Genomic DNA, 15798 nt, shown 5'->3' with positions numbered 1-15798 from the left:
ATTCCAATGTTCATTTTCAAATGCAATAATATCTTCCATACAAGAATATTTATTTTTTCATACAAACAAATCATATTTTTTACCTGAAAACTACATAAAAATTGGAATTTCGAAAAAAATCAATAATCTTCTTTAATTCTAAAATCAGCAGAGCAACTATAATAACAACGGAGGAGTTCGTACCCATACCTGCTTGAAACCATTACTCAAGGTTATTTTATGTATAGGTACAGGAAAAACAACTGAGTTTGGCAAATTAAATGATTATTAAATGTTATTAGATGAATTAAAAATCCACTTTTGTTTGTTTGTTCGACTAACAATTGAACCTTTCTCTCTAGGGACTGGCTCTAAACTTCAGTGAACTTTTAAAATGCTTTTCGACTGAGGATTGAACCTTAGGAACTGCAGTCAACCGCGCTAACAACTGAGCCAAATCCCGGTTTCGTATCGTCCAATTTCAGAGAAATGCATATATGTCCTCGGATGAAAAGAAACTTAAGAAGATAGATTGCATTGTCATTGACAATATGACAGTATGAGCCGAGTTTCAGCTCAATCGGATGTTGGGAAGTGGGTTAATTTCCACTTCCCAGATTCGCATTCATTCATTGCCGAAGACAATGGTGAAATTTTATTAATTAATATTTACAATTTATGAGGCCGGTGTGGGTACCGCCATCTTGGAAACTATTTATTGAATAAACATCTGTGTGATAGGTCACCCCAAGTGGTTCGCTACGTTTGGTGACTTAGCGGGGGTATCCAGCTGTATCAGGAGAGACTGATTGAGGGCCACTTTTTGACCTCTCTAGCTGGACTCATCTGAATCATCATATCCCGCGGTGGGAGGGACGGATTCATACTTCCGTCACTCTTGGACACATTGACCCCTCATACATTTTATCTTCCCAGAACTTTTTCCTCTTCCTTTTCATAAAAAAACCCTCCAAACAGCATCTACAAAGATGACACGAGGGAAAATTACTCCAGGCCTCCTGTGTGCAGCTAATTAAAAAAATAGCAATAATTAAATGTTAATCTCATTTTTTCTCAACACCAGTAGAACATCAAAATAAATTATCCCGCAGCAAATAAACGACAAAAGAAAATTTTTACTAAACATCAAAGCTTAAAATTATTTTAGTACACTGGATCTGTCAGTTTTTTTCTCAATCAACTCTGAAAGTCTTTTCAGGTAGCCATTATTGAACAAGCACTTAAACGTGAATTAAATTCAAACATCGCTACAATAAACGTCTTAAAATTCAATTTCGATTTATCGGAGTAGAATTTTATTTTACGGGCGTAGCGGTAAAGTTGTTCCGATAAAATTACTCACAAAGTGATTTTATTTCGCATTTTATGGCTGCAACCTTTTTTCTTTTTCTTTCAAATGTCTTCCCTCGGAATGAACCGGCATCGGAACTACCAACCACATCGGTGGAAGAAACTTATCCCTGAATAGCTAAAGTTCGTCAAAATGACGACCATCAAATTAAAATCTACCGAGAGTATAATATAGCGGTCACGTGTCAACTTAGTTGGCACTAAACTCGTGCGCATGGCGATTCTATTTATTCGTGAAGTTATTTTGTTTTTGAGATACTTTTTTGTTATAGCTACTATTTAAACATTGTACATACAAAATATGACATTAAATATATTTATAGTAAATTGTATTTCTTAGTCCTCCTCACTGTGCTGAGGTGAACTAAAGTTATTCACTTATGTTTTATTAGTTTTCTATATCGAATAACTGTTCGTCATTTTGTAGAATTTCAATTAAATATCTTGGGAGGTTTAAACGGTTTCGGAAATGAAAAATTTCTTGGTTAAGACCACCTAAATTATACAACTTTATAAATAGTCAACTTTTGGTTATAACTAAACATCTTCAGGCCACTTTTTTTCTTGACGATTTCAAAGAAAAAAGGCAATTTCTTCCTAATCGTAGTTCTGTATTTTGTGTTAAAAGATGAAATTTATTTAAAAAGGGTGTGGCATTTTATATAAGTGATGTCGGACTTCATAAGAAACCTTCGTGGTTGGACAGTCAAAGATTCATTATTCTGGAATTGTATTTTTAAGTATTTAATAAATAAAACTTAAAATTTGAATATAGATACGTTTTTGATATTTTACCGCTTAAATTGTAACATCATTTTTCTATATTTTACTACATAAAATAACAATAATAAAAATCTCATTAAAAAAAGGAATCGAAAAAACGTTAGTTTAAAAGTCGAATAGTTAGCCTATTGAGCTACAAGAACAACGTTAGCTATCCAAGGTTCCTTTGGAAGGCAAAGATTTTCTTACTGGAAAATGGTTTGCCGTTTATTTTTACGGCGTTTTAAAATACTTGTTTAGCATATTCTTAAAGGGCAGTTATTCGATTTGTGTCGGCGTAAAGTAAATTTATCGGGAATATTATTCTGGGATAGTTTGTACCGAGTGGCTTTTTTGTGTTCAATGAAGGGTGGAATAATGTTTATACGAACAAATCGAAAAATTATACGAAGATACATAATATTATTGAATGGTCTACGTTTAACTAGTTAAAGCACTTCGCCATTGTGGATACCGAGAAATGAATTTTAGAATCGTTCACTGTGTGTATTAGGGTGTATCGATTTTTAACTTTTTTTTTGTTTTCAAATTCCAAGTTGAAATAAAGTTGCTACTAGGTACCACAACTTACCACAATTTTTTTTGGATTTTTAAAAAAATGTTTAGATCTCCCGCACAAGGCCTAAAGTTTTAATTTTTTTCAAAAAATATCAATTTTTTTTTTAATTTAAAAAAATAAATTCATAACTTTTTTGTTTATTCCAAGTTAAAAAACAGTAATATTAGGGCATAAAAATAAGTACGAAACGGTTTTTTTTAATAAAATATGGTATTTTGGTCTCCCGCACAAGCCCTAAAGTTTGTTAATTTTGATGAAATTTTGTAATTTTGTGTACATATATGAACCATGTTTTTTTAAAGTTTAAGCCACCGGAATTAATTGTACTTTTCTTACAGAAGGCATAAAATGAGACAATATATATATATACATAATTCTTATATACATACAGTAAAAATATATACCACATATATACTATATATATATAATATGTTTTATACCTGAAAAAAGATAGTTGGACGGTGTAAATTGTATGAGAAAGGTGTTGAAAGAAACTAATGTTATTTGCTATTACTGTTGTTTATTACAAAAGTATAAAAGGTTATAACATGTCATAAAATGTAGTATAAAAACTAAGTACAAAATGTTGCTGATTACTTTCCATACGACATGAGTGGCAGTTTTCTTGTTCTACTGCAAATTTACTGACTTGTTTAAGTATTCGTCCTTTCATCTTGGCTTCAAAACCTTAAATCAAAGTTATGTATAGTATTTAAATAGGCCTAGTGAAAATTTTATAAATGTTATTACAGTTCCCAAATGAAATTTCAATTTAATTTGGGATTTAATTTAATTTAAGTACAATTAATTCCGGTGGCTTAAACTTAAAAAAACATGGTTCATATATGTACACAAAATTACAAAATTTCATCAAAATTAACAAACTTTAGGGCTTGTGCGGGAGACCAAAATACCATATTTTATTAAAAAAAACCGTTTCGTACTTATTTTTATGCCCTAATATTACTGTTTTTTAACTTGGAATAAACAAAAAAGTTATGAATTTATTTTTTTAAATTAAAAAAAAAATTGATATTTTTTGAAAAAAATTAAAACTTTAGGCCTTGTGCGGGAGACCTAAACATTTTTTTAAAAATCCAAAAAAAATTGTGGTAAGTTGTGGTACCTAGTAGCAACTTTATTTCAACTTGGAATTTGAAAACAAAAAAAAAGTTAAAAATCGATACACCCTAGTGTGTATGTACTAGTGTGTATGTATTAATACAATTCCTCAAAATATTAATATAAACATTTGAAACTGTTTATTGCGATTAAAAGCCAATTAATCCAGCTAGATTTCACCGTCCATTTCATATTTGTAGGTTCTTACTTTATAAAACAAAAAACATTTTGAACATCACAACGAGACTTTCATAAGGGCAGATATTTTTTCCTAACAATTCACGTTTTCGCCGAAACCGGTTGGTATGTTTATTGAAACTAATCTTTACAGAATTATTTGTTTCAATAAAAAAATTTCAAAATTAGCTTATCGTGGAAATTAATAATCAATACTCATTGATGTTTTCAAAAATATTTTTTTTGAATATCGGTGGATTATCGTAAATTTAAAAACAATCAATTTCTTAAATCTCTGTAACAATTTTTTTCAAAAACGTTGGCTTTAATGTTAAAGCTTTATTCGTTTAAACAAAGCGATCATTTGATGTCCTAAATAAATATTTGTTCATCCTTATTGAACCGTACTTGAGTATATTCATTTCCTGTGTAAGGAATTACATATTTCGGATTCCCCATACCAATAATTAATTTCCTATTGACCTTTGTGGAATAGAATCATATAGTCTCCCCCTTTGATGTGTACTTTGCTAAAATGCTGCTTCAATCCTGTTAATTGAAATTAAGTATTGTGCCGGTATTGATGTAGGTACTTATTATTAGATCTTTGGTAATCGGATTCTCTCTTGAAAAATACTGTTACGTAGGGCTCCAAAACAAGTCTGAATTGACAATAATTAACCATTTTCTTTTACATAAGCCTAATAACTGTAATAACCAAAGTTATTTGCTATAAAACATCTACATATTTTAAAAAGTCCTATTAAACTTAGTAAATATATATTTTTTGCTTTGACTGAGGATTAAACCTTCCTACCCAGGAACAAAAGTCTATAACTCTACCATCATCGCCAAATGCCGATCGGGCAGGCCCGACATTTATTTCGTTTATTAACTGCTGTAATGTCATCCGATTTCGGAGAAATGCGTTCATGTCCGCGTAAGATATTGCTACCGAAAATTGATAGAATGCATTGTCATCGACAACAATCTCTCTGCTTACTTACAGCTCGATAGGATGTCGGGAAGTGGGTTGGATTCCGCTTCCAAGATTTGCATTCATTCATTACCGAAAACAATAGTAAAATCGAAAAATATCAGTTTTGAAGTAAGTTAAGGAGATTATATAGGAGGTTAATTCGTGAATATTGGTTATGGCCGACGGAAAGAAAATGCAATTTAAAGCTAGACTAGCAATCTATAATATTTGTAGTTCTGTTAAAGATATTAGATTGAATGCTGTAGAAAAGATATTATCTCTAAGGTAACCGTAGGTAAGTATAACCGAATAAGATTGTCTTAAAATTTTATTATTTTATTGAAAGAGCTTATAACCAAAGTAAAATAAGTTAATATCTCCAAAAATGTCGAAGTTATGAGCTATTTTTCTTTTATTTTTTTTATTGGAAATTTTTTTGGTACATACTGGTCCATATATAGGTAATTATGCAAAACATAAGACAGTAACAAAAGAATCCCACAAAGGCAAAACCTGTGCGTGGGCATTATAAGTTATGTATTCAAAACAGTGGTGGTTACATTTTCTTTGGTTTAAATGAAAAAAAAAATGAATAAATAAAAAAAAATATAGTACATTTAGTTAGATTAATATGATTTTACTGGAGTTTTTGCGTACTTAAAAAAAAACAGTTCAAAAGAAAAAAACTATTTTTTTTTAAATATACGAGTAGATAATGGCTTATTTTAGGTATCGTATTGGTAGTATAAATTATGGAAAAAAATCTCTCACTTCCAGATACTTTTTTACCCAGCTTAAAGTGGACACTGGTGAAATGTAAGTAATTATGCATATACCGTGACGTCACATAGTGTATGTAATTATGCATATACCATGACGTCACACAATGTATTTAATTATGCATACCTTTACCGTGAAGTCACACGATGTATGTAATTATGCATGAGGTCACACAATGTATGTAATTATGCATATACCATGAAGTCACACGATGTATGTAATTATGAATATATCATGACGTCACACAATGTATGTTATTATGCGTATACCGTTAAGTCACACGATGTATGTAATTATGCATATTCCATGATGTTACACAATGTGTGTAATTATGCATATACCATGAAGTCACACGATGTATGTAATTATGCATATATCATGACGTCACACAAGGTATGTAATTATGCGTATACCGTTTAGTCACACGATGTATGTAATTATGCATATTCCATGACATTACACAATGTGTGTAATTTTGCGTATACCGTTTAGTCACACGATGTATGTAATTATGCATATTCCATGACATTACACAATGTGTGTAATTATGCGTATACCGTTTAGTCACACAATGTATGTAATTATGCATATACCATGAAGTCACACGATGTATGTAATTATGCATATATCATGACGTCACACAATGTATGTTATTATGCGTATACCGTTAAGTCACACGATGTATGTAATTATGCATATTCCATGATGTTACACAATGTGTGTAATTATGCATATACCATGAAGTCACACGATGTATGTCATTATGCATATATCATGACGTCACACAAGGTATGTAATTATGCGTATACCGTTTAGTCACACGATGTATGTAATTATGCATATTCCATGACATTACACAATGTGTGTAATTATGCGTATACCGTTTAGTCACACGATGTATGTAATTATGCATATTCCATGACGTTACACAATGTGTGTAATTATGCGTATACCGTTTAGTCACACGATGTATATAATTATGCATATTCCATGACGTTACACAATGTGTGTAATTATGCGTATACCGTTTAGTCACACGATGTATGTAATTATGCATATTCCATGACGTTACACAATGTGTGTAATTATGTATATACCGTGAAGTCACACGATCTATGTAATTATGCATATACGAGTACCATGAGGTCACACAATTTTCGGCCGGCCTCAAATATCATCGTTTTGATGGCTTATATCTTCGTTATTTTCCAATAATTCTAAAAATTCCGCCCTCAGCATGCTGTAAGTAATTAATTAATGTGACATATTTGTAAACAGCGGGACATTTAGTTGGAGGAGATAACATCATTAACTTCTTACGAATTAGATGATCTGAAGGTTATGCAAAAAGTGAAGTGCGCAATATACCTACATAATTAAATAAATTGTCGTTGATACAATCACAGCAAGTGCGCTTTACGCTAAATGTTGTTGGTTATTATTAATAGCCATTTCTAAGAAAAGTTTCTTGGATAACTGGTTTCTGACTTCATACTAAATGACAGGCCATTCCAAGAATATTATGAACCCAGCACGTACTCATCATCAAAGAAAGCAGTGTAAGGCCAATGGATGTGTAACATATAAGCGAACGAAAGACGAAGTCGGTAATGATCCTAGCAATCAAGCTAATTTAATATATTAATTCAAAGAGATTATTATTTTAAGATTCTGCAAAATACAGGATGCGTCAAAACAGACAGTGCAGTTTTGACGGGCTATTAAAAATATGGTTCAACTAACAGAAATGGGATCTATTTTATTTTATTTGGTACATTATGCCGTTTTATGCATCAAGTCCTGAAGAAAACATCAGAAAAATGATAGTCCCCAGCATAGATACGTCGATGAAGGCAATTTCTGAAGATTTCAGGCGTATTTTGGCACATCTCAACGGATATAGCAACGATTTCCTACCGAATTTGTTCCTCGAGTTCTTCTAAGGTGTGAGGCCGATGTTTAAAAACATTTTCTTTCAGGTAGCCTTGTAAGAAGAAGTCGCAAATCGCAGCGGTAAGGTCCTCTGAGTAGCGACGAAAGAACGGCAATTTTTAAGAAAAGTGTGGATGGGAAGCTCCGGTGTTGTCCGGACTAAATCATGGTAACGACTGAAAATGGCACTACCCTCCCGACACAATGAGACCCCTCCCAGGTTTCTTATTCGAAATGGTTCTTCCTCTTCGATCCTCCGTGGGTTTATTTTTATCTCCAATGTTCGACCATTTTTTAATGCGGTCAAATATTGAATGAAATTGATAATGGAGTACAAGGGAATAAAGGTTTTTATTTGCGTTAGTAATAATTTGAAATCAAATAACCCCGAGATAATGAGGGTTTTCCATAAAACCGTTATTTCCAGGTTTTTTCTCTTTGCACATAATACTTGTGAAGCAAATAAAGCTTTTATTAGAACTCAATCAACAAAATGTTTAGGCCTTTGAACATTTGATTAAAATGAAAAATATTTTGCGTGGGGCCGCAAACCAGAGTAAACAAATTTTGAGAAATAAGAATAACGTTAAACAGCTTTTTAATTAGGTTGGTACTCAAAAGCTAAGAAAGAAATGTACTCGACTTTCAATCTGAATAAAATCTTCACTATATTTAAATGAAATAATTTGTTTTATAACCACTGTTTTTTATTAATTTTCACATCTACCGGTTTCGCTTCCGTCAAGCTTCATGGGGATGTTAATTAAAAACTACGAAAAAAAAATCACTTTCTACTTACTCATATATCATATTATGATAAAAATCTTGTCGTTTCTTATAAATTTCATAAAATAAATAACATCTTCGGACATAATCAGTTAAATATAAATAATTCGCATTTCAGGTTTTAAACCAGAAATTGATATTGCGTTTGGGTTCTACCCAGGCGTAGTGTGTTCAATTCCTAGACAAACAGAACACAAGCAACATTTTTCGCTTACTTTGGTGGTAGTAGAAGATTTAAAAATATTTTTAGGTTATTCGTAACCCAGGAATGTTTGTTTTTCTTTTAAAAAATAAAATAAATAAAAATATACTATGCATTACATTAATTTAAAAACACACAATTTTTCATCGGAAAATTTACAAACATTTCAAATGTGTAGCAAAAAAAAATTAATAGTTTTGCAAAAACTTGGGATTGGACGTATGCTTTCGAACTCGGTAGCTGGAAGTTTAAGACAGCTGTAAAGCCAATTTCGAAAAGTTAATGAAAATTAAAAATGATCCTCACAGTACTAAATGCTGAAAGCTTATACATGTATAGAAACATCTCACTTTAATAATATCGAATTCTGAAAAATAAACCTAAATACTTATCACAGTCAAAACTTTTGGACAACGAATTTGGTTTCCAAGACAAAATATCTTATATAACTTACGATACCATATTATTTATCACTAGCTATATGTAAAACGGGCTGTTTACATCATAAACTTATGAGATATCGATATTGTTGTTCACGCTCGAGTACCTGATGAATGCGAGAGAGGGTTCATTACGGTTATGCCCCTCGGATAAAAGGGTTAGATCAACTAGGCACACGATATCGTCTTAGAGCGTGCCTCGTAGGATTAAACGTGATACCAACAAACACGTCATGGGTACTATCGAATTATTCAATAAAAAGGATGGAGCAGATATAGTTTACTGTGTATTAGTATAATACAAACGATGAAACATTTTTTTGTGCGGGTTCAATGCATCATAGGGCGACTGTGTATTAATAATTTGTGTTTTTTTCTTAGAAACTTGTCTACGAAAAATGATATTAAATTTGGGGTTACAAACTTTTTTTCTAGTTTTGGGAACAACCTTTCTTTTATAAAAAAAAAAGATTTCAGCAGAACTGATAATGTTGAATGGGTGAATTAATGAAAATAAAGTTTCAAAACGAAGACGTGAAAAAACTGTAAAGTTTCTCCTGCCGCGGAACATTATTAGTCAGTAAAAGCAGTTGATAACTAAAAATGTTCTTCCTCAAGCTAATTTGTCAATAAAATACCTAGCGCTTTTTGATTATTATTATTTAATGAATTTATAATAATAATGTTTTTTATCATTTCCATAGTGCTTTTTCTTGATAAAATCACCTCAAGGGCGCTTAAACTTAATTGTACATAACCTATGCCGTGTCACTGACTTGTAGCTAATAACTTCCCAAAGTTAACATTTATCACCAGTTGCTTACAACTAAGATTAGTGACTTACAGCCTTAGATGAATTAAAAGAAAAGATAGGTTATTGAGACATATGCGCGTGGTTGCACGAAACTAGGTCCAATGGACATGCTACCGCGTCTATTATCGCACAAGACAATTATTATCACGTTTATGGAATGATGGAGTTTTTTTCCAGTACACGTTAAATACACGCAAATCATTTGTATTTTAAATAAATACAATAAATCAAAACTTTAGGCTCCTGGAAATCAGTGTGTGTTGAAATGAAATAAAGCAAGATAGGGAAAGCTGAAACTCTACTGTGTAGGAAGGACAAACATAGTGACAGTACATCGTATCCTACTACGCTGCTCGCTGTCGGCTTGCGGGGGGTGGGGTACTGATAATACAGCTATTTCATCCGTACGCACACATTCTTTGAATTGCTATCCTTTTTCTCATGCGTTCCGTTTCTCGCTTGATACTAACCATTTTCCATAAAGCTACAAGTAGAGGCGCTAATATATCGTCGAAACTTGTTCTAATATTAGAACGCGATTAGAGGTACGCGTAGACCGGATTCGGTAGTTTTAGTTTAAAGCGTTGGGAGAGTTGTAGGTCAGTTCGAGGTAAAAAGCGGACCCTATTTTTTCGCTTTATGTCTCATCTAAATATAATACACGAATGGAATTGCCATTAAATTTTTTCTTTTCGTTTTAGCTAAGGCGTAGATAAAACAAAAACTTGCCATATATTTTGTTCGATTAGTATGTCTTTAACCTGTCTTCGAATTTAGAATGCTTTCAGCTAAGATTCATACTTTTATAATTTTTCTATAATAATCCTCTGTCAAACCTTTTATTCCAGCCTAGACATTCAACTAGACCCGAGTTCTGCTACCTCTTCACATTATTATATTTGGATGAGTAATGGCTGCGTTCGCATATTTCCAATACCCCTTCGCCATGCGTCCTTCTCATTCTCGTGCTTAGGCTTCAGTCTCTCCAAGACTGAAAAACAGTTGTTTTAGTTGTCTTTAATAATGGAAGGACGATTACCTGCATGTAGCCCATGTGGCAGGTGGACGAATTAACCAGTGTGCCGACTTTAAACTTCTTGAAGCGGATCCGTAGGATCCAGTCCTTGGGCGTGCTCCGGAAGGAGCGGAAGCGGTACCAGCACGTCATGGGCTTGCCGAAGGTATCCGCCGTCACTTCCGGAGAGCTGACGTCCTCGTATATGTCCACAGTCTTGTTGCAGTGGTCCCTCTTCACCTCGGCTAGAAAGAAAATAGTTAATTTGAGCGTATTTTATATGTGTATTAAGTCCTGAGCGTTAAATTTAACCATTAAATACCTACCCATTACCTCGTAGTATTTGATGGCTATTGACTTTTCAGTGGGCTATAGTGGTAACATTTAAACATATCCAACTTTCTCTGTGTGATTGTGAAAAAATTATTTTATCGTTTGAAGATTTTCAGTTAGGTGGAGCAGCAAAAACTGAAAGAATTCTCGAAAAATTCATTGAAACAAAAATTAAAGATTTGAAAAAAAATCTCATCTTCAAACACACATCTAGAAAGCGGATTTTTTTAATTTAATTCTCTAGCTCACTGAAAATGCCACGAGGCGCCCTGTACCCTTCACTACGTAATAGTAGTAAATAATTAGGTGTTACTACCTACTATGTATGTATCAAATATCAAGAAGGTATTAATGTAGTTTCCATACAATAAGACACACATAATAAGATCTGATGAATTTTCGTTAAAAAATATGTATATTTGTTTTTAATTCTTATGTGAATTTTACTAAGGGAATTTTGTGTTAAATTTTCAGGACTTTTTATAACTGATTAATTTCTAGTAATCATGGATTACTTTGAAAGTGACACCTTTAAAATATCACAAAACTCTTCTAACGTAATTTACTTCATTTTTAAGGTTATGTTGATATAGTTTTTACCTCCTTCTTTTTGGAGTTGCAAAGAAGATCATAAATACGCACGCGGGGTTAAAAAAATTGTATGCAGAAATAAAATATGTGAATATATTGAACCTCCTTGAAAACATCGCACATTTAATTCTTCTTAACGTAATAATAAATTATATTCTTTGCACGAAAAAATGTTACGGCTTATTTTTAATCACATGACACATATTTCTAACCGAATAAAATATGGAAAAATGTCAACTGGGAAATTACCAACGTAACAAACATCCGTCATTTCCTTTGTGGCTTTGAAAAGAGTTTCCAATTTTAAATTGTATTCACTGGAAGTACCTCCACTGGTTCCATCAATCATTTTGACCAGTGCTTTAGCCCCGAACAACTAAATAACACATAGTGGTAAATACTAAGTAGGTACATCAGTCCTATCTGTTGGGTTTTCATTGGGATAAGCATTCTCGGTTACTACGTCATGTCGGAATTTAAATAAGGGTTTAATTCAAGTTTTCGGATAATGAACTGGAATTGTGGTTGGAAGTTGTGATGGCTATTATTTAATACAATGTTTTTTTGTACACGTTTTATCCCAAATGGAATTTATATAGATACATTTGGTCACAACCACCAGTCCCACTGGTTTTTTTTTTATTTTTTTTTTTTACTGTTGTTGAAACATTACAAAATTGTCATCTTTAAAACGTGTTTAAAAATGTTAAGTCTACAAAAACGACACGTAGTTTATAAAGTACATACATTTTATTAAAAAATATTATTAATAACTCGTTAGTCCTACGGCTGACCTCATCCGGCACGAAGTTAATAAAGAACTTTGTTATTTTATTGAAAACTATTATTAATAACTCGTTAGTCCTACGGCTGACCTCATCCGACACGAAGTTAATAAAGAACTTTGTTATTTTATTGAAAACTATTATTAATAACTCGTTAGTCCTACGGCTGACCTCATCCGACACGAAGTTAATAAAGAACTTTGTTATTTTATTGAAAACTATTATTAATAACTCGTTAGTCCTACGGCTGACCTCATCCGACACGAATTTAATAAAGAACTTTGTTATTTTATTGAAAACTAGTATTAATAACTCGTTAGTCCTACGGCTGACCTCATCCGACACGAAGTTAATAAAGAACTTTGTTATTTTATTGAAAACTATTATTAATAACTCGTTAGTCCTACGGCTGACCTCATCCGACACGAAGTTAATAAAGAACTTTGTTATTTTATTGAAAACTATTATTAATAACTCGTTAGTCCTACGGCTGACCTCATCCGACACGAAGTTAATAAAGAACTTTGTTATTTTATTGAAAACTATTATTAATAACTCGTTAGTCCTACGGCTGACCTCATCCGACACGAAGTTAATAAAGAACTTTGTTATTTTATTGAAAACTATTATTAATAACTCGTTGGTCGCACAGCGGACATCATCCAACACGTAATAAATAATAATAGTAATATTTTTCACAAAGGTTTTAGTGATGTTGATATTGAAATATTGTTCCCGATATCGGTGCAAAAAATATTCGATATTTCGGCGTCGCTGAAAATGATTGAAGATTTCAATTAACTCACAAACCTGAGTGACGAAATGGGTCAGAGTTTATAAAATTTCGGGACTTACTTATTCCATATTAAAATTTCGCCCGCCCGTTGATATTTCCCGTACATTTCCTTATGCCGAGCATTTAATTTAAAAATCAATACCGGCGCAAGGAGCCAGGAGATCACACGCTCAAGGAGATGAAGAATTCCAGATAAGTAAAGCGCGCACATCGGCGAAAAGATTCAACAGTTTACATTTGCTTTTGTCAAGCACAAAGTGAACAAATATACCTTATTGTCAAGTGTCAAGGTGCTTTACTCTTCACTTAAGATTTAGTTGTGTTTTCGGTCGGAAAAGTTAAGCTGGGTTCGGATAATATTTCATGCAGAGCAACAAATAAAACACAGACGCTTTGGCAAAAGGTCATTCAATTGACATTCAAAGATTTTTTGCACAAAACAAATTGTTAAGCCTTTAGTATAAAATATACAGTTTTTTCTAAGGTTTGAGGTCGTTTGTATGAAAAGGTTATTGGGGGTTGGCTTGAAGGGGGAGATTTGATTCTCGACTGTAACTCGATTTCCATAATGATTGCAAAGACCAGCTTTTTGATTGATGCTTGAAATGGAAATGAATAAATAAAATTTTAATAAAGGTATTTTTATTAAGTCAGCAGGCGAGGGAAAATATTTCAGACGTTTTTTTTTAAAAACAAAAATTCATCTTGTGCTCAGGCTTCCTATCAGATTTTATTATTTTGTGAGCAAATCTAAAGTTTCATTTAATATCATATCTAGAACTTCCCGTAATTTCTCCTTGACGGTGTATGGCAAAATTTAAAAAAAATAGTTCATTGAAGGTATTTATTTATATATTACACGCCCTAGTGGGCTTTTCGTATGCCAAAGATTAATTTTAATAAAAACTATAATGATTTTGAATACCTATTTACTAATTAATTTCCAGTGTAATAATATTCATTACATAGAGAATTCATTATCTCATTACATGAATCTCGTTACGTCTTTGTAACATCGCTACGATAGTAAAATTATTGAAAAACTATGCGTGAAGCAAAAAATAGGGTGGAAATTGGTGGATGTAATCATTTCTGATTAGCAACGAACATTGATACAAACACGATTATCGCTCAGAACTGAAATAAGGGTTTTAATATTAACGATTCCTAACAATCACCGCACAGTTGAAACCGAAATAATGGTTTTACTATGAAAGTTTCTTAACCATCAATCACCGCACAGTTGTAACTGAAATAATGTTTTTACTATTAAAGTTTCCTAACCATCACCACAGAGTTAAAACCGAAATAATGGTTGTACTACTAAAGTTTCCTAACCATCACCGCACAGTTGAAACCGAAATAATGGTTGTACTATTAAAGTTTCCTAACCATCACCGCACAGTTGAAACCGAAATACTGGTTGTACTATTAAAGTTTCCTAACCATCACCGCACAGTTGAAACCGAAATAATGGTTGTACTATTAAAGTTTCCTAACCATCACCGCACAGTTGAAACCGAAATGTAAATAAATCGGTACACCAGATCCTTAGGGAAATATCTCAAAATGTCTGTTTTGAGTTGTTAAAGATGCGAAATGGTAAAGAAACTTTCCCTTTTCATATTTCAATAAAGAAATAAGTCAAATGTATTTTAATTCCTTTATGTCGTAAAATAAGATAATTCAATATGGAATTATAATGAAATTATCTCGTTCTTATTTCTAATAGAGAAATATGTACCTAAGACGTTTCATTATCGAACTCATTACATGTAGCCATTCATAGTACAACGGAGAAACATGTCAGACATTTCACCATTGAACTAATGACATGTAGCCATTCATGGTACAACAAAGAAACATTTCACCATTGAACTAATGACATGTAGCCATTCATGGTACAACAAAGAAACATTTCACCATTGAACTAATGACATGTAGCCATTCATGGTACGACAAAGAAACATTTCACCATTGAACTAATGACATGTAGCCATTCATGGAACAACAAAGAAACATGTCAGACATTTCACCATTAAACTAATGACATGTAGCCATTCAAATTACAACAAAGAAACATGTCAGACATTTCATCATTGAACTAATGACATGTAGCCATTAACTTCTCATGTGGCTAGATCGTAATGCCTAGTCAGGTTCTCTTATTCAACTTTATGTGACAACTCTCATTGCTTTTTTTAATTCTAATCATGTTAACTTATATTTCCCGATATCAGATGTTTAAGCGGTTGGTCTTCAAAAACAAAAACAAAAAAATACTTCCAAATGCCCCGCCCTTATTAGAGAGGATTTCATGATGAATATGGAGTACTCCCAACAAGTCCTTCATG

At 32.4% G+C, this 15798-nt stretch overlaps 1 protein-coding gene across 3 annotated transcripts in view; it reads right to left on the bottom strand.

Annotated features, from left to right (window-relative positions):
• The window catches only part of LOC149419585 (cubilin-like), a 139894-nt gene that overhangs the window by 92018 nt on the left and 32078 nt on the right, over positions 1-15798 (bottom strand). For all 3 annotated transcript variants that reach the window (XM_089637904.1, XM_089637905.1, XM_089637906.1), the window contains exon 2: positions 10964-11184. In XM_089637904.1, the coding sequence (XP_089494030.1) occupies positions 10964-11184 (221 nt within the window). The remainder of the gene's footprint in view (positions 1-10963; positions 11185-15798) is intronic.

The sequence above is a fragment of the Hesperophylax consimilis genome, chromosome 12 (assembly GCF_061612785.1).
Source record: "Hesperophylax consimilis isolate HC1 chromosome 12, BYU_Hcon_1.0, whole genome shotgun sequence".
Classification (NCBI taxonomy): Eukaryota; Metazoa; Arthropoda; class Insecta; order Trichoptera; family Limnephilidae; genus Hesperophylax; species Hesperophylax consimilis.
The sequence above is the reverse complement of the archived record's forward strand: the minus strand, read 5'-3'. Positions and strand labels throughout refer to the sequence as shown.